This window comes from Oxyura jamaicensis, chromosome 10, assembly GCF_011077185.1.
Source record: "Oxyura jamaicensis isolate SHBP4307 breed ruddy duck chromosome 10, BPBGC_Ojam_1.0, whole genome shotgun sequence".
Classification (NCBI taxonomy): domain Eukaryota; kingdom Metazoa; phylum Chordata; class Aves; order Anseriformes; family Anatidae; genus Oxyura; species Oxyura jamaicensis.
The window spans coordinates 3796091-3821094 of record NC_048902.1 but is presented as its reverse complement, the minus strand read 5'-3'; the positions used below and the strand labels follow the sequence as shown (position 1 = coordinate 3821094).

Genomic DNA, 25004 nt, shown 5'->3' with positions numbered 1-25004 from the left:
TCCTCACCATAGCTAAAATGGTTATCGTACACAAAACGTAGGTCAGTGAATGGATGATGGTAGTTGCATTTTGGTAACAAATGATCTGACAAGTAGAAAAGAGGCACTGCAAATAGAGAGGTGACAAAGCATAACTTCCAGAACAGAATACAGTAGGATTGTCTGACTTCCTTGGAAAGACTTTTTAAATAAACCAGCCCATATTACCAATGTGATCCACTTCAGAGAGCATCATGGATTGCAACAGAACAGATTGTTTTGCAAATGAGTTGAAATGCCCTTTCCAATATCTTAAGATTTTCTTTGATTTTAGTCATATAATTTGAGAACTTGTTAGAGGAAATGCCATTTCCAAGTCTAAAGGAAAAAGCAAAGGACAGTTCTTCTGATGACGACATAACAGGGAGTGGCAAGGTGTAACAGACAGGATCACTCTTGAAACCCTTTCAAGAGCATTAGTGTTTCTCAGATAATTACTTTCTTCTTCTACTTTAAACTTACACATCTTCCATATGAAATTCAGTTGTCATATCGAGCTAAATGCACCATACAAGAACAGCGGGAGCTGACTTACTGTTTATTTGAAGTGAATTTTTCTTTTACAGTTTAGTGTAACTGGAGGTAGCTGCAATATTGTGATTTTCTCCCAGTGATTTGAAATAATAGTTATCTATGAACATTAGGACAGAGTACCAGAACAGAACTGAAAATTGGAACCAGTTGATTAAAGTTAAGTCTACACAAACATGTTAATGAAACATAGAATAAATCACAGCAGGTTATACAATGATGGTCAATACAGTATAGTGCAGATCTTCCTAGAAGAAGGGCTGTTTTGACGTTGCCAAAATAGTAAAGCTGGTACTGCAGAAAAATTACATGATGGAGGCTCTAAACTACCTGAAAAGATGTACAAGATTCAGAGACAGATGATTATAACTACTACTCGGTTCATGTTAGTTCCCATATATCTCAATCCATCAAAATCAATTTGAAGGGAATTATATGGCAACAGAGTCTGTAATCTGCTATGTATGAATATATTTCTGATCTGCCAGGCAGGAGTTTCATTTCACATAATCATATGAAAATGGATGCTCCATTGTCAGAACTTTTGAGTTAAGCAAGGTTATCAGCCTTACTTTCAGCGCTGTTAAATTTGTCCTCTTCAGTAGATACTGTTGTGGGAGTATTGGAAGCTCCCAGGAACTCCAGGTTAAGTATTTTTACAATTACAATAAACTAGTAGTGGGCACATTCAATGAAAAGTGTTCAGTTATATGTAACTGGGGACAAATACTAATAACAAGAGAGAACATAGCTATGGTTTATTAATAAAATAACATTGCAGTGCCTTTCCTTAAAATTCTAGATTTGCAAAGGAGCAAAAATGATGTAAGATAAACAACAAAAATATTTTTAGCAATAAAATGGAATAGGCTTTTAAAATTAAATCTGCAATGCCTTTTTTCTTTTTTGATTTCCCACAAAGTTTGTTCAACAGATGGATCATCCAAAACGCAGATATTTCTATAAACTGAAAAGCTAATATATATCTGCATATATGGTCATACACTGCAACATGTTACAAATAGATGTTCAAGAACAGGTTAAAAGGAAAAATCAGATTACATACTTTTGTTTCCTGGATGCAATTTCTTGCGGGACTCCTTAGAGACTTTAAGGTTAGTCTGTCCTGGTGCCCTCGAAAGAGCAGGCCTACAGTGCTGTGCGCCCCTTGCAGCATGGAGTCCATTTCAGGAAATGAAAAATGCCAAGTAGTAACTGACTTCATTCTCATCTCTCCCTCCTATGGACAGAAAGCTTCCCAAATAGCTTACAAAAAAGTAGTAGGCAACCCTCACTTGTCATGCACATGTGATGGCCTCTTTAAAGACAACAGGCAGAATTAGCACTTGATCTTAACACATATACAATAAAACTTGCACTGTTTTTAAAATTAGAATGTACTTCCTGGCTCAGGAACTGTGAATCTGCTCTGTAACGCACAAAAATATATTCTTTTTTGTTTTGTTAAAACCCAAATATAATATTCAGTATACATTTAGGTATTTTACATATGAAACTGATTTATATAATTTTTGAAGCTTTACAAAATAGCACTAAAGTAGTCAATAAAAAGATCTGATTTAAAATATTTACATTCTATACATCATTCCTTTGTACTTACAATTACTAAATAATTGTCTGTGGCTTCTTTAATTTTAGGGAAAATATTTTAATAACTACAGACTAATTTTAAATTACTTACAAATGGCTCTTTACTTAAACCGAATTTTAGTAAAGTCGCATTTCCAATGTGAAACATTATCCCCGTGTTTTCAGTAGTAGTTATACATAACCAAGTTTTATAGTTGTTTTATAATGCAATCCTGTTTTCTATAATAAACAGAGGATATCTAAATAAGAAAATGGCACAGTATGAATGGAAACATTAAATTTGCAAGTCTTACATCCCTTTATGGCATTTGGCTTCTAGAATATTCAGTTTCTTGATAATTTAGGTTATTCTTACACTAGTTTCAAGGAATCATAGATTCAATACTTTAGTTTTTTGTGTCATCATCTTTTGAAAAGTTATTTCCTGAAGGCACTTCACAGAGACTATCGCCATCCGTGCTGAACTCATCATCATCGTCATCATCATCATCATCAAAATCAGTCAGCATTTTACTTGGTGACTTCTTTCGTCTACTAAAACAAAAATACATCTGTGCTATTAAACTGCACATCTGTACACAGAACACTTTTGCAAAGCATATAACATTGACAGGTAGCGCTTGCTTTTTTTAAAGGATGTCCGAGACTTGTGTTCTTATAAAGGCAGTTTAACATAGACCATAGCTTACATAAAAGAAACATGCAAGAGAATGAAGATCAGTCAATCATATTTTCTAGCACATCTAACTAAACTCACAGCCAGGGGAAACCATACCCTTTGCACACTGAGATGTTCAGTGATGCCTGAGGAAAACTAAACACATGATAGCTGTTCCTCCCAGACATCAGCAGGAAATCTTTGTCACTACAAATGACAGGAGTGCAAAGTCCTACCACTTTTTTCTACTTTTTATCCCATGCCTCAGTGACTATACAGAGAAAATGTTTGGCCACCTAGAGCACCCTGAAAGGAATTGGAGAATATCTGTAGGATAAGGAAACACGGAAGAGTTTCACAGCTCTGCCTCAAACTCTGTCTGCTTGTAAAAAACTTGAGGTCTGTTACAGGAAGCCTCCTGCTCGGGGACTAAAGGAGCAAGAGATCAAGTAGCAAGTAACACAAATTGTAATGTCTGCCAAATCATCCTACCTTAGTTCCTTCTTTGCAGCATTAAGTTGTCCTTGCAATTGTTCATTTATATCTAGTTGCTCTTCAAGTTCTCTCTGAAGTTTCTTTTTAGCACTTTCCAGTCTGTCTATTTCTTCTTCAGCTTCTTCAACTTGACGTTTCATTGCTTTCAAACGCAAACTCAACTGAAATATTTACATGTCAGCTGATTAGAGGACTATTTTAATAAAGGAATTTTATTCTTCCAGCATCTATGAGAGGGAGAATAAAGACACAACTTTGCCAGTGTAATGACACTGTAATAACATGCTTCAGAAATATTCAAAACCCAGCATTCAACTGAGAAAAGTTTTGATGGGATAGTTTTGTTTGTTTGTAACAAGCAAATACTGCTTTGATAGAGTAAAACAGCAAGATGGCCAAGCAACTTTACCAGACAAATACTATAAAGAAATATATATTTTTAAGCCCAGAGGATTTTACAAGATCGTTCCCACAAGAGACGTTTGCTTTTTGAAACACACTGTTCATTCTCTAGGTATAATATTTACTACTTGACTCAGATACTGAAACAAAACATGTTTTAAGCAGTGAATCAACAAAGACCACAGAAATGGCACAACACCTTGGTATTAGAATATCTCTATATATGTAATACTTAGAGACTGTATGTAATAATAAATAGCTTCTTTCTTTAAACAAAATTTTATGGTCACGATATAGAATATATAAATAATAATAATATCACATTTATATTGCATCCTATCACATACAGATCATATACTGACTGCTATTGGCTTAATTTCTTAAAACAACTACAGTATTGCATCTGTAAGTGCTTCATTTTCATAATTTTAGAAATTAGTAACTTAGTACAAGGCAAAAGAACATGATGACAATGGAAACTGCATATCTGATTAAATGGAACTTCATAAAGAACAGAATAATCAGTATCTACCTATATTCTTCTGAAATATCTTGTACATAGGATGATTTATGCAAATATCTGATATTATTCCTAGTAGCATATTAGTCTTTCCCTCTACCTGGTCCTTTTGGTCAGTCAATGAGAGATGTTCATCATCTACTTGCAACATTAACTCCTTCACTTTTCTCTCAAGTCTGCGGTTATTTAGTTGGAAATTAGCCCTATCCCTGGAAAAACAAACAGCGGACAACCTTGTAAGAAAAGGAGCTGAAATACTTCCAATCCTGCCAAGATAACTTCCTAGCAATATTATGAGTTAAATAAACACTAATGATCCTTGCTTCGATTTACTGATGCCTTGCAATATTTAGATAAAGAATATATTCCTCCAAGATTAAACAATGAAGTGAATATGACAACTGAAATGTTCAACTACAGTTAGTATTTCTAAGTTTGTTACTGATATCAGACATAGACACAATAATGACATATGTAACCTTGTTATCAGTGTGCACAGTTTTAAATTTAAGGCAATTTCTAGTCTTTTTTTATTTTTTTTTTCCAAAAAGAAAACCTGCAACACTTACATGAAACAGTAACTGCTTTAATTTGTTGCTTGTGAAAAAAAGACAAATTTGTTGTATTAGATATCTAATATTAGCAAGAGGCCATATTAACATACACAAACATACATGTTTTAATCTTAACAGAACTAGCTTTACCTCTCTTCATTTTCAAGACGTTCTTCTAGCTCTGTGATCCTTGCTTCCATTTGAGCAACAAGTCCCTCTTTACTGGATCGGTAAGAACCTTCCAGGTGAAGGATTCGGCTCTTTAAGTCCTTGTTCTATAATTGGAACAGACATGATTACTACATGCTTGTTCATATTAAGAAATATCATCTTAACACAAAACAAATTGCTTCAGAAAAACAAAAAGTGATACGCAAATTATTGATTTAGTGAATACAGAAGGAGAGCCAAGGAGATTTTACTGGAGGTCTAGGCAGTGAAGAGTCAACACATCCTCTATTTTATTATTTTATTGAAAAGAGCTTAGTGTCAAACATAAGACAAAATTTTAGACTTAAAGGGGCCCCTTGAACTTCATATGGTTCTAAGCCCCCTTCCACTTGCATTTTTAATATGGTAATATTTTCCAAATAGTTTTAGACCTGTCTTATTTTCCAAGCTTAGTTCTTTTTTCAGATGTTGTATTCCACACCTGTTGTATGGATAAAACAAATAGAAAAATAAATTATTTATATCCAATAGCACTTTACTGTATCAAATCTGCTCCAGTGTTGTTGTGTTTCTCCTACTAGATAAGTGGTTTGGAAAAAAAAAAAAAGTGTCTTTGAAAGGTGCAGGATTCATAAAAGCACATTTTTTGCTCAGATTTGCACTTTAAATCTTTATAAGGAATGGGGAACCTAGCCCTGTTTTCAGTGGAGATCTTATAAAGTCTCAGGGAAAAAAAAATAGCTACATGAAGACCATAAAATAAATTTTTTTTTAGAGAACTTCAAACTATGATCTCAGATTTCAAACACTAAAAAGTTATGATAGAAAAGTCACAGATAAAAATAAAAGAATGTGCATGGGATATACCAGTAGGTGGCATTCTTTCTTCTCAAATAATTAATTAAAATAGGATTAACTTCACATAATTTAAGCCACCAAGTTAGGAATTTGGTATAAACATGTTCTGTTTGGTATAAACATGTTCCCATTACAATCTGTTTTCTGTTCTTGAGACTGTTGGTAAAACTATCACTTGCTAAGATACCCTTCCTCTCTATCTCTGCTGTGGGCTGTGATAGCCTTGCTTTCAAAGACCACTGAGCTGCAGAATAGACATATTGCAAAAAGCTAATAAATATTTTAATACACTTTCCATCATAGATACTGAAACATATGAATTTTGTTCCTTCCTAGACAGAGAGTAGCAGTTTTCTATCAAATCTGTATCTTTTCTTTAAAAGGCATGTCACTTTTTCACTTGTTTGCTCTTAAGGAAAAAAAGTATTCAGCCAAAGGTTTGCTTGAAATTACAATCTACCTTCAACAATGTTTCTGAAGTACTGTTAAGAGTTTGAAGGACAGCTCCTCCAAAAGCAGACAAAGAGTTGATAGTTAAATTGGATAAGTGTATTTGACATTCTACAGTCTTCTCTGCATATGTTCTTTTTTAAAGTTTCTATGTTGATAACACATTTTTATTCTACAAACAAGTATACCAAACAACTGCCACACTTCCAATTTTTAATTTCTTTGACCCTCAAATTTATAGGCAGAATTTGTGCAATATAGAGATGCCTGTACTTACTGCAACACAACGGCCTATTAGATTGCATAAATCGATGAATGTACAGTACGAGTCTGTAGCATATAAAATATATAAGCTGTGACAAACCTCAAACTAAAAAGGGGGTGTATAGAAAGACGAAAACATACTAAGGACAGAATTAATTTAGGATTATAATATTTTCTTTTGAGTATCAATGTTAAGATACTCATAGATTTTAATCTATGCTTACTAACGCATACTTCCAGCAGTGCACTCTGGTGGGATAGTGCCAGCTACTGCATACTGCATTCCTTAAACACTTATTTGAATTTCCTAGTGTAGACAGCCACCTGGCTTGTTACTTTGTTGATATGATGGTATGGCAGCCAAAATTACCTGTCTTTCCAACGAAATTTTATCACACTCCAAGTCTTGCTTTGTAGCTCTTTCCTGAAGTAGCTCTGTCCTCATTTGTTCAATCTATTGCAGAAAAAAAAGATGGAAATTTTAATAAAAGATTCAGTTTATATATGTCTATACAATAATGTGTATATATGTGTGTATATATACATATATATATGTGTGTGTGTATATAAACTACATGTATCTACACAAAGAGAAAAATGTTGCTCTTTCTTAGAAATCAAGACATATGCATGATTTCAAATAAAGTTTACAATTACTATCTTGGACTAAATTTTTCCCCCTTGGAGAAGCCTGTGTTATTCTCAGTTGTTTTTCCAGGCATCTTCCAGCCACATGGGGTACTGCTGCTGATATACGTACATATATATATATATATATATATATATATATATATATGCATATTCTGTAGCAGGGTACTGAACTCTATATCACAGAGACAAGTCATGTGGCAGGGTGCTGAATTCCAGAACGTCACATCAGTGTTCAAACACCTTCTACAGTTGTTTTCCTCATACTTAAGTCTAAAGAACTGATTAGCATTTAATCTGCTGGCAAGTCTACTTTAAAGTTTGACCTTACTAAGCACATAAACTGGTATCCGCAGAAAAACTCTACAATTAGTTTTCTATGACTGTGTAAATAAATAAATTAAAAAAGGTTTTCCAACAGGCTCTGATGCACACTGGATATTAACATCTTTCTCCCCCTTTAAATGGTCAGTTGTATGTCTTGCATATACCAGGAAAGCACTGACTTCTGGGTCTGGGTGGTGAAGTGTTGCTTGCTTATTTGTTTTAAAACAAACAAACAAACAGAAAACCACCTTTTGCTACCGTTTCTGTAAATATTTCAGTTGCATATTCAATAACAAAAGGAAAATACATTCTCCCTATGTAAGATGATTAAAAAACCTACCTGCTCCATACAGAATCAATATAAAATACATAATTTGTTTGCTTTATCTCACTTTTGACTTGACTGAAAAAAATAATCTGAAGATCAGAGAGAAACTCTAAACTGCCTGACACCTGTTATTGAAACTTCTGGACTAACGGAAAAAGTCTGCAATGCTGAAATACTTTTCTTCCCTCTCATTCCTGCTGAGATTGCCTTCAAGTCTTCACAAATGCCTTTGCAGGCACAGCTAATGTTACCAAAGCATTCGTGCCATTTCCTGCACAATGTTTACTATGGTAAGTATCACCTGGGGAACTCAGTGAATGTCTGTGTCAGTACTGTAACATCAAAAAAAAATAGCCAAGATTTCAGTGGCCACAGCATTCTACTCTACTTTACAACAGTTACGTAGGAACTTGCATAAACACATCACCAGTTAGATAGCTCTAAATTACAGATTTATTCCACTAAGCAAAAACAAAACAAAATAAACAAAAAGGCAATGCTGAAAATATGAAGGTTAAATAAACAGAGCACACAAAATATTACCCTAGGCTTTTTTTTTTTTTAATGTAGTATTAAAAGCCACATTTTCAGCGAACATGTTTAAAATAAGTAATTTACATTGCTTCTATAGCTTTGAAACCAATATACGAATACAAATAACGGTGGTAATGCATGCAGTTGCATATGTTATGTCAGTATCTTTTCAGAGCAGAAGGCATTCCTGAAAACTAAGGTCATACCAGATACTGGACTACAAATGCTAGCACATGGCTGTGCTCTGGCAACAGCTGGTTAATTTCCTCTAAAAGCTTTCATTGTTGCCCAGAAGCTGAGAGACATTGACTTCTCGTTTTCTTTAAATACGCTAATTAAATATCAGCCAAGTTATGTAATGACAGAGCGCTTAAATCTTTACTCTCCTGTGCTCTAGGAAAATATCTTTAAAGGGGCAATTACTGGATCAAGTAACTTCCAGATAACATAAACCCATCTAGTTTAAACAAGGATTTCAAAAAGAGCCTTAGACAATCTGCAAGAGCTGTGGTGATATGATCCAGCATCTCACTTATGGGAGAGAATGAGCACCAACACATTCTGAAGGACTATTTAATGAATAAATGCAGCTCTTATACATACTTATTCTGTGTGTGTGTATTATATATATAGATTAGATTACATATGTAGGTAAACTCTCACATAAGAGCTTATTTCTATGTACATATATTACATTTTTCCATGTATATGCAGATCTAGACATATATACAGAAAAAAAAATCTCATGTGAGGGATTATATACACATTTATTCTACTGAAATTGCTTTAGCCAATGAAGACAGACACAGAAAAAATTAAGCAAAATTTGCAGTAAAGTGAATGACTAATTAAAAACTGAAGAAAGGGTTTTTGTTATACTTAAGAACTCATTTAATGGACCACTCTGAAGTTCTATTGTGCTCTTACTGTGCTCGAAAGCTGTGACAAATTTGTGCAATCTTCCCCAGACCTCAAATTAAGGAATTATTTAGAGGACAATTATAATTCCAAGAAGATTGCTGCTGTTGTTGGACACGTTATTTTAAAAGCAATCTCATGAAAAAACAGGGGTAGAATGAAAAAGCACTATATCTGATTAGGATCACAAGGTGGAAAAATATAAAAGAGCTTGTAAAAAGAGAAGAGGAGCAGGACAGTTCTTGCTGGAGGAAATGGAAACTGTTTTCAGTCTTCTTGTACTTTTCTTTAGTAAACATTATTAACATGCACCAAGGAAAAACAGTTGTCTGCTACAATGCGCTCAAACATTTCACTTATGTACCATGCAGAGCTTTGTGCTTCACGTTCTACCTTCAATATATTCTAATTATGTTAAAAGAATAAACTAGCTCTGTAGCTTAAGGCAACAGTTATCACAGCTGGATTTGAAGAATGCTAGCAACAAAGAATTGAGAGAAGCATCAGATTCTACCAAGTTTTATTAGACATACAGCATTTTTTGTGCCAGCTTTAGGATTAGAAGCAGCTGTTAATTTAATTATTAGTGAATATAATTTCATTTTTAATTTTTAGATTTTATTACCATCTCACACTTGGTTCTCAGACTGTTTCCTGTTAGTGGGAAAAAAATGTATATATATATGCCTCTCTCTCTATATATATATATTAACCTAGTATGTAAGCTCAGTTTGCAAGTATATAAAAGGTATTTAACAAAGAGGCTAAAGGCAAACAAAACCTTTTTATCCTTCATAATTGAAAAGCAACCTTCATTTCCCCTTTTTCATTTGCTTGCCTCCCACACCTGGTGCCAGCTAAGGAGCAGGTGTACAGCTAGCTATCCATGGGGAATGCTTTACTAAAAGAAAGTGGATGATCCAAGTCAATGCAACTTTATCTTCCTGAATTTGTTCTAAAATTGCCATGGAAACTAAATAGTCTATACTTCACACTTCCAGGAAACAACTCTGAAGTCAATAGATTCATGTTTGCATTTCCACAGAACGCAATCACTGATGAGGCTATCTTAAGTGTTTTTCAATTCTGTGTGCAAAAACAAAATGGTATTTCATTTCATTTGTTTGTGGACAAAAACATCAGATATTAAGATGTGTTCTGTTTCTGCTCCTTTCGCACTCTAGCTTTCTATGCATGTTTGTTAGTGCTGCTAATAACTTATTTAAAAACCAATAGGATATGATCCATCTTTCTTGAAAAATATGTTAAAGACTTCCTCCCAGCAACAGAGAGGGTCTAATGCTTTCTTCAGTAATGAGAAGGGCCCAGGAATAAGTTAAGACCAACTTCGATGAAGATGAAGAAGATGCAACAGAGGATCAAGATGACATTTCTGCAGTTATGATTTTTTTCAAAACATAATAGCTACAAGATATTAAAGATTAAAATAAAGTTCTGCAATAAAAAGGACACCGAAGTATTGAAGACAAGGATAAGATTTTTTTTTTTCCTTAGCATATTTCTTTTTAATATATTAGAGACTCACAATTGTTACTGTAAAGGACTAAAAGTTACTGAAAATCTCACCTTTAAGCTAAATCAATGCAGAAGTGAGCAAAGTTACTGGCACTCACTCCAGAGATTTTTTAGTAAGAGAGTATTTATTCACAGAGGTAGATGGAGACCACTTCTTTCCCACAAGCACTTTCCTATCTTATATAAACAGATTACAGCTGAAGAACAGGATTCCTTGTGTATCAGCAATCGCATAAGAAAAGCAGAAAGATGGAATGATGAATCCAGATCAGCTGAATTTTCAGTGAAGCTCACGGATTTTTTGTAAAGTAGGAAACCAGTAAAAATTGAAGTTTTCACAAGGTTGTGGTACTTCTCAAGAATGAGGTAGGGAAGATGAGAACGTCTCATGCAGCCATTCCCAGATTCAGAAGTGTATTTAAATTAAGAAAGGGGATAACATTTCACAGTAAATGAAATGTGAACCATTAGCCTTGGCAGCGTTTATTCAAATGTTTAGCTTTATGTAAAATATAAGTAGTCATTTCAATTTGTTTTTAGTAGAAATTTGAGTATTATACTTCATTATTAGTGTATTAAAAATATATTTAAAATTGAAGAAAAAAGTTACAGAAACACAGTTATTACCAAAACAAATCCATTATCATTTCTCATGTCATTATAAATGCTTAGCAGACCCTGAAATACTCTTTAGTAATTTGACTACTTAGTCATTCTGGCATTAAATCAAAACAAAGCAACCTTTGTAACTCATGCATGAAATGAGAAACTCCAGACCTCAAAATAAACATTTATTTTACTCATTATGTAACACTTTTGTCACCCATCTGTATTTTAGATTTCTATTTAGCTAGCAAGTTAAGTTACTATGGTACTCACCAGTGCAGCTATCAGTAAGGTTCTTTTATCCCAGGCTTACAACACAGGCAAAAACTCCAGCATAAAAGACTTCCTAATTTAACAATAGCATGACCCCAGATTATTATGGGTCCTTCACATTCTATTTCACCCACTAACTCTGAGTCTGTACAATACCAGTGAAATAATATCAGAAGACTCTACTGCAGTCAAACAGAATCTCAGTAACCTGAGTCCCAACAGAGTAGTATGGGTGCCTTGGTGTTTCAAGGATGCACAAAAGGAACTCTCTCTGTCTCACTTTAAAACTCTGTCTCACTGGAAGAAACCATTTCATTTAAGACTGAAACTAAGACGTTATATTCTATTCTCGCTCTGAAATTAAAGCTGTTCTGTAGAATTTCAGCAATTATTTTTTCTACAGAAAGAAAAATGAAAACAGAATAGACAATTATGGGTTGTACCTCAGTGCATATTGTCACCCAGATTCTAGGAAATCACTAATGAGATATGATACTTAATACAAAGCTACAGTAACAGACATGCTCTAATGAGTTATGCATCAGTTTCGTATCTTTTAGAATTAAACTAAGCCACAGAACATTTTCTAGACCCTCATGTACAGGCTCAAATTAAGTATCTTCTATTTTACAATGCTCTAAGAGATTGAGCTAGCTCTAGTTCAAAAATTGAGTGGGTAAAACACTACATATTTTTCAAAGAATGTACAGAATATGAATGTCTACAGCAATAGAAATAATAAGTCAGGGTTCTCTTAATGATATGAAATTACTTTTGTGGATGGATCCTGGGCTATTAATAACTCACATGTGTTTCATTTTTCCAGTTAGGAAAATAGGAAAAAATATTCTTTGATGATATAGAGGAGTATATTTAATCATGTTTATGAACCTTGAACAATGTAAACTCATTTGAGTACCTGTTCTCTGCATCTACTGATTCTCTCAGACAACAAATCTGAATTATTCTTTTCTTCATCAAGCTCAAGTTCCAGGTGAGATAATTTGTCCTAAATGGAACAAAGAAAAGTAATTTCAACATACTATTCTCCCATCCTCTCTGGATTGCTACCAGGCCATTCTTCCTTAAACTTTAAGGACTCAAAACAGTTTGAAAGAATAGACTTCAAAAGGAAAATGTCTCTGAAGTACAGAATCTAGGAAAAAAATGGTAATAGATAAGACTTTAAAACTAAATTGTTTCTCTAACAGAAGCAAAATATAAATATTATTTTTAATCACTCCAATTTCAAGAAAGTAAAAGTTTGCAATTAAAGACATGTTTCTAGAGACTGTTTTAAGACTTTTTAAGTTATATCACACATTTGGAAGACATATTTATTTCCATTAATCACAATGAGTAAAATGTATAAAAGCATTTGTTTATGAAAGTTAAATGACAGTTTAATTAACCTGAACAATTATGAACCTAACCCATAACAACATAGTTAGAATAGCTATGCTATTTAGGCTCATGAAATGAATCAGTATTAAATGCTAAACAGAATTTATACTTCTAAGAACTTTTGAAGTTCTGAGGGGTCTATGAATGAAAATTTTAGAATTTTGCCTGATTAATGAAAATTAGTTTAAAAGCAATTTAAAGAAAGTAATGAAAGAACAAGTGCAATTTAGAACACATTATGCTATGATGAATTTGCTAACAGATCTCCTTAAGAATATACCAAAAAGTCCTGCATTAATACTTCATGAATTTTCCACAATGTTATTTTGTTCCTTCTGACAGAATTCATATGAAATAACATTATTTTAAACAACTCTAATAAGGTTTTTTACCTCCATTAATTTGATTTGTCTTGCCCGATCATCTTTTAAGTGGTTTTTGACCTCCAGTTCATATTCCAAGCCTTTCACAGTCTGTTCCAGCAGCTGAGTTTTTGTTATTGCTTCATCTTGAGCTCTCTGGTGGTCTCTCAAGTTTTCTTCCATGAGACGCATCTGAAACAAAAAGATAGCATGATAACATGCTACATACTACATTTTCAATAAACAAGCAATGTGTCAGTAAAGGGGACTGACTACAATCACGACAGATCCAGAAGTGTAATTGGAATTGAACCAAATGACATGCTTTTCATGGTAATTTTTGTTGTATCCACAAGATGGCACCAAGAAAATAAACATAGATTGAAGTCATCAGCTCTAGAGATGTTTCAAACTACAAGTTTTGCAGTCACAATTCTGCATAGTAGTATATTTATCGATATATTTATACCCAATTACAGCAAGCGCAAATTTTACAATTTTGTAAGTATCTATATGTTTGGAAATTTCACAATATTCTTCTCCTTTTTAGACTACCAATATTTCAGCTTTTAAGTATGTAGTTTATACTGTCTGAGGTATATCAATGACAACATTAAACCGATGCCACAATTACTAACATACCTAGATATGCTAGTTGTATCAGGGCTATTTGCTGAGAAGAAACATTTCCTATTCTAACAAGGTCATGTACTCAATAAAGTTATCTGAAGTATCTGAAGAGACATGTTCTCAATATCCCAATTTTATCTTTCATATTTCATTATGACTCTCCATCCTCTTACAAAAGCTCTCCATCACTGAATGGAATATATACAGAAGACAATAACATACAGGAACCACACTTTACTCTATTACTTCTACTTCTTTTCTTACTGTTCTTTTAAGCTGAATTTCAAACAAGTTTGTTAAGGGGAAGAGTGTAACATAGCTGCTGGTTTGTTTTGGTGCTGTTTGTTTTTTGTGTTTGTTGTTGTTGTTTTTTAATTAAAAATACTTCTATATTCCCAATTCCTTCAGCAGCAGGCATTAAAAGAGCTGCAGGTCATTAATGGAATACTTGTCATATCACTTAGAGACATTCATCCATTAAACACTGCAGTTATCTGTCATATCTAGGAAGCCATTTCCCTGGCAGTAACACACTGATCATCATTATGAAGAACGAAACACAAAAGCACATTGATTGAGATCAGTCTCTCCTGAGAAGTATACAAAATTGTGGTAGCAAACAGTCATTGTCTTGAAAATAATCTGAGCAGAATTTTAGGTCAAAGGTTAAAATTTGTCACTGAACTTATGAGTCATTACCTCATCCTGCATTCTCATGGTTGTCAGGCGTGATTTTTCTACCTCAAGGTTTTTCTCTTTCAATTGTCTCTGCACATCTGCAAGTTCCCTGCGATTTTTCTCCTTGTATTCATCAAGCTGGCTCTGAAGCTCCAGAGTTGATGTTCTTGAGACCTCTACCACTCCAGCCATCTGGGAAAAATGTACACTTTTTTTTTTTTCCTTAAAACAGTGCTACAAAAAGTTCTGTCATGATTAATACACCAAATGTTTTTTGTCTCCAGCTTCAAATAAACATTCACAAAGAAATTAACTGTATAGTCACACTTCAGCATATCAGTGTTAAGTTGTATGATTTACACATAGATGGTAAACTAAGGCTCTAATGCAGAAGTGATTTGAAAATCAGCTGTCAGTCTCTGAAATACAGCTGACCAAGAACTGGCTTTGGTCTGTAGTATACATTAGATCTCAACTAAAACCTAGGATCTTGTTTTAATAAAACAGAACTGCTTTACAACAGGATTTTGAGATAAGTGTTCCAACTACAGTTCCAGCCCCGAGAGCTTGTATTGATAGTTCCTAAGTTGAAGAGACTAATAGCAGCCTCTTCGAAGTGAGCTCATACCTCCTCCTTTAACTTTTCAATGGTCTTGTTCAATTGCCATTGTTCATTTTCCATTTCACTCTTTATCTTCTTCAGCTGTTCCTTCTGGTGAATTTCATCTTTTAACTGTTGGGTTAACTGTTGCCGTTCCTGCGAAATACGTTGAATGTTCTCCTGCAGTAAATTAAAAGATACATATAATGAAAATGGACCCTCTTTTCTAAGGTTTTAAAGGAATGTTATATAGCACTCCTGTGCAGCAGTAATACCACCTGTTCTTGTAACTTTAACACAAAGCTTAACTTAAAAAAAAAAAAGTTGGAACCCTCACTTCTTCATTCTCCCTTCATAATAAAATACCTTAATGGCCCTACTGTAAATAGAAACTACAAGATTAGGAAGGAATTTGTTTTTTATGAAGTCTGAGAGGCACAATTAAACTGACCGAAACCAGATTACAAATAGTTTAAATTGCTCCAAAAGAAAAACGTAAATAATTAAAATCATCGTAAGTTATAAAAAGCATTCCAAAACACAGTGTTAAATTTTAGTTTTGTTATTGGAAATTTAGAGTTTTGCTGAATAACTAATATTGATGGTGCTTACTTCAAGTAGCTTTACACTTCAAAAAGCTTTAAATGTGCAAATACATTAGCATTTCCGTAGGCAAGATAGATCAGAATCACAAATAAAGTAAAAATCACTAATCACAAAGGCAAGATAGATCAGAATCACAAAAGAAAGTACATGATCAAACGTTAAAAGTTAGAGATTTCTTTAAATCTGTTCTCTTTCTCACCTGCCTATATAACCTATGAACAAAGATACCTCTGACACAAATAGGAATTAATGGCAGGGGCCTAAGAGGTGTATTCATAAAACTAAAACATGCTGGGGGCTAGTAGATGTTGTTTTACAAAGCCTAAATCTACGACAGAATTACTTTAGATTGCACCAAAGGATTTTAAGAACCTTGAAAAGGTTGAACTTCAGTACTTTAGTTCTAAAAGCTGCTGAATTCTTGGGACCCTGCTAGCACGCCATATTAGAGCAGGCTATAAAAACATCATGTGCCCCTCTCCATCAGCTTTTCACAGATCATTTAACTTTACTTTTTGTTTACACATCCTTGAGAAACAAACCGGGCAGGCACAGATCAGTGAACTATATTGAGGCAGAATAATGGTGCCAATGGGAAGTTTTTGCATTTGCAGTATGCTGAAAAGGCTTTAAACATCAGAGCTAATCTGATCAGTTTTTCTATTCCAGAGTTATGAAAAAAAAAGTTACTTATATGAGGAAAAAAAAAATCTTCTACTAACTAGGGCAATTACCAATATATAGATCTGAATAATGACAATATTTAAAGAAAATAATAACAGGAGGCCTGACGCAAACAGTGGGTCACCTCAGTTTTCCTCAGGTCTTGCTAACTTTTGCCTGATCTCCAGATAATGTAGCAGGACTGAAATATAGCTTTTTGTCTTTTGAGTTATACTCTGATGTCCTGAAAAGAAAAATTGTACTTCTTATGTATTGCATCTTCCCATTTCCATCCTCATTTTATTTCCACTGCTTATTATTAAGAAGGATCAGAAAACAAATCTTAAATACATTACTAAAATTAAGAGAGTGCTGTGAAGTTTTAATCATAATTATTCTAACAGAAAATGCAATCCTAAATACCAGACCTATTCCAGGGAGAAATTTCCATTTCACTGAGTTTACTTTTAGTTAGTTCAACTATGAACTTACAGTAGCAACTCTGCTTCAGAATATCATGAGAATTGAATTTCAAGTATCCATGTTCTCATTTTCCCACATCTGTTGAAATCTCTCATACCCATGTCTATCCTGTAAATCATCATCTTATCTGTTGAGCCAGCTGATGTACCATAAAAATCACAGGACTAAGCATTTCCTGGACCCAGTAAAGAACCTGTCACCTTCCAGAATCTCCTTCTGGTTGACTACCTTTTTCAGTGACTGGAAAAAGCAAAAGCTTTTGGTGTACATGTTATTGTATCTTGGTGTATGTATGTATTATCATTTCTTTCCAAAGAGCAACTACTTTTCAACTTACATTCAAACAGTTTGTATGTGCACTCTGAGCACAATCATACTCCTTGGGACAGCGTATAATTGCTAATAGTTCTCTGGCCTTGATTAATTCTAGATGTGTATGTGCAGAAAGTTAGTGAGATGTCAGTGTAGAAAGCAATGGTGATTCAGGTAAATAGGAAATTGAAAATTTAAGTATTCCAAATTGCTCTTGTTCTTACCTGCATATCTTCTAGCTGGCTTTCCAAAGATCTTTTTAACACCACCAAATCTTTTGCCTCATTTTCAGCATGTTTCAAAGCTTCTTCTAATTGTTGCTTCTCTTCCTGCAATTATATTATTTGATATAGTTAGATACAAGGCCTCTAATCTGACATCTGAAAACGAACAGACAACCAGTATTACTTAACAAGTGCATATAAAAGTACAAAACATGTACTGGTTACCTTATATTTCCCATTTACACTTCTCTACATGACAACAGGAAGGAGACTACTTTAGGAGGTTGTTTTCTCAGCTTACCTCATATTTCGTTATTTTTTCCTTCACTGAATCTTCTTCTCCTTTCACATTATCAAATTGTTTATGCAACGCTTCATTTTTACTCTCTAGCTCATCAACTGTTCTTTTCAACTGTTCATTTTCCTTCGTCAGCTCCTTGACTTGATTTTCTATACTATTTCGCATCTCTTCTGCAGTGTTTCTTTCACTAGCAAGGACAGCAGCATTCTAGTGAAAACAAATTATGCAATGTTTTTAAAAAAGCAAAATGAATGGATGTTATTTTCCGACAGAAGTTTCACATAGCACCACAGCAAATGTAGCTAGGATATAGCATTAAAACATCAAAGAATTAAAATTAAAATGCATATAATTACAAAAATGTATTTTCAAGATTACTGTAGGAGAACACACAAGGAAGGTGTTTTTTTTTTTTTTCCTCTGGCATGGCTACATGATAAAGTAACAGTACACAAACAATCTCATGCCTGCCATTGCATATTTTTACTTGAACTACTTCTTTATTGCCTTAAATTACTTGCATGATCACATCCCAGTGTTCAGTATTTACAAGTAATCTAAAAAACTCAAACAGATATCAAAAGACATATGGCCACTGAAGAAATAACATATTGGTGAGGAGTGTCTCCCACAGCAGCACAAAATTTAGGCAGTCTTGCCCCATTGCCCATTCCAAACACAAATGTACAGCATTCTACATTCAGCTGTATCTGGAGCTGCACAGTGAATCAGCGTTGGGAACAGAATCAAATTTAAGATACACATATAAACACGTATGTGTATATATGTATATAAATACACAAGTGTATTTATTTATAAAGAAATTATCTTGACTGAGATAAAAGGGTGGGGGGCAGGTTGAGGTGTTACTGGAAGAAATGCCCCAATCCATCTCAAAACATGGTTCCACAAAAGGCTATGCCAGCACAGCACAGCAGACAGTGAGCAGGCATGAACAAGCAGCAGAGACTGGAAGTACCTTACAGTGGTGTTGGTGCAGCTCTATCTGCATATCTTACAACCCACACTTGGGGCTATGCTTATTCAGTAGAAGTTCTGCTTGGTTTCCAGTCACTGCCTGAGGATGGAAGGAGTTTAGCTACTGAGTTCACCTTGTATTCAAACAGATACACTTTGTATATTATTTCAGAAACAGGAATAAATACACAACACAAAGACAAAATTAAAATAAACTACTTATCACAATTTATCACATGTAGTTACAGATTTTTTGGCAGGGCAACTGCCTAAAGTTGCAGCACGCAACTTCTCAGAGTTAATTATCACCTCTGTCTCACCACTTACCCTCTCCTGAAACACACTCTCCCATTTAAAAGACTGTGCATTTCATTTGTTACTATTGTGGAAACTGTAAGTCAAGGTATGTATCTATATTGCTATACTACCTATGCTGTTATATTACACAGACCAGGTATGTACTTCTAAACCCCTAATTCTTTGTTCTTCATTGATTTATTAGTAAGAATCCCATTTAAAAAAAAAAATGAATCAGATGTTTTTTTCCTTCTTGCTCTTGAGCTTTCAGAGTCTGATACAAAGCGGTAACTCCATAAAAAGATCTGGTTCTTGTGTATAGGCTCACCACCTCCTGCATTAAAACTTTAAATAATAGCAAGAGCACCAGAACTACTACCATATGACTCAATCTAGACCAGTATTTTCTGCAGCAGTGGCCACAGCAGATGTTTATGGAAAAAATGGAACAACTATAGGTAGAACCATAACACACTCCCACATCTCATCTTTCCCTGCATGAATGCATCATCCATTAATTTCTCTCATCTTTTCTGAATCCATTTATAACTTTGGCCTCTACATTATCTGGTGATTAGGTAATCACACGTTAATTACTGAGGCATAGCATTTTTGCATGTGAAGTCATGTTTATCTGAGTGAAAACAAATCCTCCAGAGTAGCTTGGTAAGACACTACTTTGTGAAATATTTTAGGAAAGCACAAAAATCTCTTTCAGTTATGTTACTTTTGATTGTAGGTCCTGATTCTCCCCTCCTCCCTTCCAAAGGGATAAGCAAAGTTCTGTAAAAGGGTGTTTACAAAGTGTGCCCTCACTAGGTTGTTTTCTAGCAAGCAACAGCTTTAAAAACATGCAAATTAGTTTGATAAAGCAGTAACTCAGAAAACACTCAGACTGTCTACAGGGTCAATGAACTTACACAAAAACTGGCAGCATAAGCAGGCTGACAAGTTCTAGTCTTTTGAAAATACTGAAAAAACTTGTTCTTCCAAGTATATGACAGTTAAAAAGCTATGAAATAGGTTTCTGCTGATGCTTTAAGTTCTCACATCCTTTTCAATAGCATTTATATATTAATTTAGTTTTTGCTTTTTGCATACAGCAAAGTTTTACTAATTAGCAAGCACTCTACCAGAGGCTCCTTTTTGTCTGATTTCCCCTTTCTGCAGCTGAGTGAAAGCAGCCGAGGCATGCTGGGGAGTTCAAGGAAAGGAATGTTGATTTGTCTGTTCTTTTTCATCCAAACGCCTACGCAGGGCTGCGCAGCAAGAGGACTGAAGCAGACACATGCTGTACCTGATCTATCATACCTCATCTACTCTGTTTTGATCTGATTTCCCAACACAGGAAGCTTTATTTTCTTAGAAGTACACACACACCAAAAACAAACAAACAAACAAAAAAAAACAGCCCCCTCAAATCTACATACATGCACATACGTTTTTTAACCTAAGAGGTTCAAAATTAATTTCAGCCTACACTGATATTGTGATATCTAGAGATCTGCTCCCCCTGTCTTACTGTATGCACTGAGGATACCCACTAAAATTAAACTGAACTGGTATTCTTCCTCCTTTTTCATGATGTATTTCAGTAAGTTTCCAAGATACAGGGTGAATCTGTATAAAAGGTAGAGTAATACAGGTAGAGCAAGTTGCAAGCATTATCCATAAGCCTTATATAAAATCCTGGAAACCAATTGGATATATATGTAAAATCTAAAGTTTGAGCAGCCTGTGTGACCAGTACTTAACTGGCACATCTCCACAGAACTCTAATGACCTTGGCCTTATTATAAGGGTTACACTTTCACATGAACATACTATTCCCAAACAAACTCTCTGACGTGTTAATTACAAAATTATTTTATTTTACCCTGAAAGAGTATGTCATGAAAGATACCAACAATAAATAAATACACACACACTTTTTCAAAAGGTTACGACAACTCTTAGTATATATGGGGATCTTTACTACATTGTAGTCAGAGTGGTCATTTTTCTTACTTATCTTTCGGGGAAAGACATTTTCTTTGAAATTCAACTATCACGATACATTATTTTTCAATATCTTTTCAACTAGTTTCAGATAAGCCTGAAAAGGAACACAGAAGTATTTATCCTATCCTATTTTTACCTTACACAACTGTACATGTAAGACATGAAAGAGCACCTCTCAGATAACATTCAGGATGATATTAAAAAAATCAACAATATGAGCATCTTCAATTTGATAGTGAAATTTAAATGAAATCAAATTACACAAATAGAATTCAGATGTTCTTTGAGTAGAAAATGCACATGTAGCTTCACGTCTCCAAACCACAGATGGGTTTAGATAGGAAAAAGAAAAAACCCTATGACTATATCAATGAATTAAGCATGGGCGCCAACAGTAGTTGAGACTTCAGAATTGTTATAATTAATATTTGGGGATGTTGGTAAAGTTTTGTCAATCATTTTAACTAAAGTTTATACAAATTAAGCCTATGGTAACAGAACAGAGTAAAGGTCAGAAAGTACTCATTTAAGGTGAAAATGAAACATTAACAAACATATTGTTAATATAACACGACCTTTTGTTCACTGGATTGTGGATGACCCTCTTCAGAGAGCTGAAATGAGATTATGTATGTAAACACATCAGAGCACAAAACAGATAAAACTGGTTAAGCAAGATTCTTCATGACAAAAGCTGGAAGGAAATACTGTATATTCAGGAATATTTGCCATAATAAAAAAAAAGGAGGTGGGGGGTGTTAAAAGTATTGAAGTGGGTTTTTTGGATCTTAAAATCATCTCAAATCCAAGATTACAGTTTCTTCCTTGTGTTATATAAAACACGCTCATGATTTCTTATTCCCCCTTACTAATTTTTGCAGTATGTTTTAATAAACAAATGTCTTACCAATAAGTGTAATATCATTACATTTATGTAAGGTAAAAACTCTACAGCATTTTCATTGTGTTTGCTTGCCTGCATTTTCTTGATCTTTCCTTCCAATTTGTCTAACCTCATTCAGTCTTTCAGGTCATTCAGTGTCTTCTACTCACTATGGTTAGGCTGTTTTGCACCCAAATCTCCACCTTTTCTATCTTTGAAACAATAACACTTTCATCTTAATACCTGTTACTTGTAGACTTCTTACACACTTTCATACCTTCTTATTCATATTTCTGAACGCATGAAACATTTTATTATACTTTCTCATTTTATTATGCTTTCTCAAACTGTAGTTTTATCATGTTTAAACTCATGATTTAAGACTGAGCAAGCCTTATCAGCAGATTTAAGCTAAAGACATTAGGTAAAAAGTTGGAAACGGATTGCAGACTTCTGAGAAAAGCTGAAAATAAAAAGAGAAGAAGCCTATCTAGAAGAAAGTAAACAGTTGTAATGATGTCCCACAATGCAAAGTCCTCAGTGACTGCCTAAACTACATCTGTATTATCATGGTTATAGGCACTCAGCTTCTTTAAAGGAAGGAAGTTTGAGAGATAAAAGAGATTCAAGTGGTAATGATTTGATTCTTATATCAAAGAGCACACAGTAGTGAAAATCACAAGCCACACAGGCAGAGTGCAAAATCATATGAGGTATCAGAAAATATCTTGACTTCATTAAGGCTTTTCACACCGTTTCCCACAGCATTCTCCTCAAGAAACTGGCTGCTCTTGCCTTGGACTGGCATACGCTTTCGTTGGGTTAGAAACTGGCTGGGTAGCCAGGCCAAAGAGTCGTGGCGAATGGAGTTAAATCCAGTTGGAGGCCGGTCACTAGTGGAGTCCCCCAGGGCTCGGTACCGGGGCCAGTCCTCTTTAATATCTTTATCGATGAGCTGGATGAGGGGATCGAGTGCACCCTCAGCAAGTTTGCAGACGACACCAAGTTAGGTGCGTGTGTTGATCTGCTCGAGGGTAGGAAGGTTCTGCAGGAGGATCTGGAGAGGCTGGGCCGATGGGCCGAGGTCAACTGCATGAAGTTCAACAAGGCCAAGTGCCGGGTCCTGCACCTGGGGCACAACAACCCCAAACAGTGCTACAGGCTGGGAGATGTGTGGTTAGAAAGCTGCCAGGCAGAGAAGGACCTGGGAGTAGTGGTTGACAGTCGGCTGAATATGAGCCAGCAGTGTGCTCAGGCGGCCAAGAAGGCCAGCAGCATCCTGGCTTGCATTAGAAACAGTGTGGCCAGCAGGTCCAGGGAAGTGATTGTCCCCCTGTACTCAGCTCTGGTGAGGCCGCACCTCAAGTACTGTGTTCAGTTTTGGGCCCCTCGCTACAAGAAGGACATGGAGGTGCTCGAGCGAGTCCAGAGAAGGGCAACGAAGCTGGTGAGGGGTCTGGAGAACAAGGCTTACGAGGAGCGGCTGAGGGAGCTGGGACTGTTTAGCCTGGAGAAGAGGAGGCTCAGGGGCGACCTTATCGCACTCTACAGGTACCTGAAAGGAGGCTGTAGCTAGGTGGGGGTTGGTCTGTTCTCCCACATGCCTGGTGACAGGACGAGGGGGAACGGGCTAAAGTTGCGCTAGGGGAGGTTTAGGTGGTTTAGGTTGGATATTAGGAAGAACTTCTTTACTGAATGGGTTGTTAGTCACTGGAATAGGCTGCCCAGGGAAGTGATTGAGTCACCATCCCTGGAGGTCTTTAAAAGACGTTTAGATGTAGAGCTTAGGGATATGGTTTAGTGGAAGACTTGTTAGTGTTAGGTCAGAGGTAGGACTGGGTGATCTTGGAGGTCTCTTCCAACCTAGATGATTCTGTGATTCTGTGAAAATACAGTACTAAGTACAAAATCTGCCACTGAAAAAAAAAAGCTCACATACTGGATGCTGTATTTGTTTCCTCTAACTATAGCAAAATACTGCATTTCTAAGGAACAGACATTACATTTGTAACAAAAACAGAAATTTAAAGAACCACTTCATGGACAAAGCTAAGGATTCTGAAAACTAGGAATGCAAGTTATACATTTCTGTTAAATTTCCTTGGGACACACAGCCCATGTTCTATACAGGCAAACTTGTGCTTTTGTGGTTAAAGCTGGTTTCACTTCACCTCACAGTAAGGGAAGCAAGATATACTGGTAAACTTCAGTGTACTATTTCTAACACACATATCTTGATCAGGGTAACACCTCTTCATACACCTGCTAGTATGGCCTAACTTTAAATTTGCTTATCTCAGTTTCCAAAATTTCTGAAATTAAACTGGATTAAGTCATCATGTAGACTGAGAGACTTATAAACGATTCTTTCAGTCACATAGTAGGATTAAAGGTAGCTATTCTAAATATTCGAAGCCTCATCAAGAAAATTTAACCTAAATGACAAGTGCATTTGAATGGATCTGTGGGTTTCACAGCAAAATGTTACTCACTGAACTTGCAGCTATGTGGAGAATTTAAGTTTGTGAAACAGTTGACATAATTTTCTGTCTGCTGAATAAGTTTTTATTAGTATGTACTGAGTGGAGGAACAGACCAAAGTCTGAACTATGTTGATAAAATATGATGTTAGAATATTTCATTCAAGAGTACAAAGCTACTTTTAACTTGTAGCTGATGAGAAGAAGATATGAGAATGCATGCACCTGTTTACTGTTTGATTTGGTATGTGCACCTGATTTATAAAGTTTAACCTGGCTTAGGTCTGCTCTTCTGAGCCCACATAGTCACAACTGCTTTGGTTCATATGCATGTCACGTTCAGTTTTCAGCTTTGGGCCTAAGGAAGTTATTCTCCAT

General features: G+C 35.1%; 1 protein-coding gene across 8 annotated transcripts in view; it reads right to left on the bottom strand.

Moving 5' to 3' along the window:
* Positions 1-256: 256 nt before the first annotated feature.
* CGNL1 (cingulin like 1) overlaps positions 257-25004 on the bottom strand; it is a 56981-nt gene continuing 32233 nt past the window's right edge. For 3 of the 8 annotated variants that reach the window (XM_035336287.1, XM_035336286.1, XM_035336288.1), the window contains exons 9-19: positions 17988-18194; positions 17687-17791; positions 15426-15578; positions 14819-14989; positions 13520-13681; positions 12643-12732; positions 6924-7007; positions 4961-5085; positions 4357-4465; positions 3332-3495; positions 1480-2715 (exon numbers count right to left, since the gene is read on the bottom strand). In XM_035336287.1, coding sequence (XP_035192178.1) covers positions 2568-2715; positions 3332-3495; positions 4357-4465; positions 4961-5085; positions 6924-7007; positions 12643-12732; positions 13520-13681; positions 14819-14989; positions 15426-15578; positions 17687-17791; positions 17988-18194 — 1518 coding nt within the window. In that variant the 3' untranslated portion in view covers positions 1480-2567. Of the gene's footprint in view, positions 901-946; positions 2716-3331; positions 3562-4268; positions 4466-4960; positions 5086-6923; positions 7008-12642; positions 12733-13519; positions 13682-14818; positions 14990-15425; positions 15579-17686; positions 17792-17987; positions 18195-25004 lie in introns of those variants that run through there. The other 5 variants (XR_004753676.1, XM_035336285.1, XR_004753677.1 and 2 more) reach the window with 5 other exon arrangements.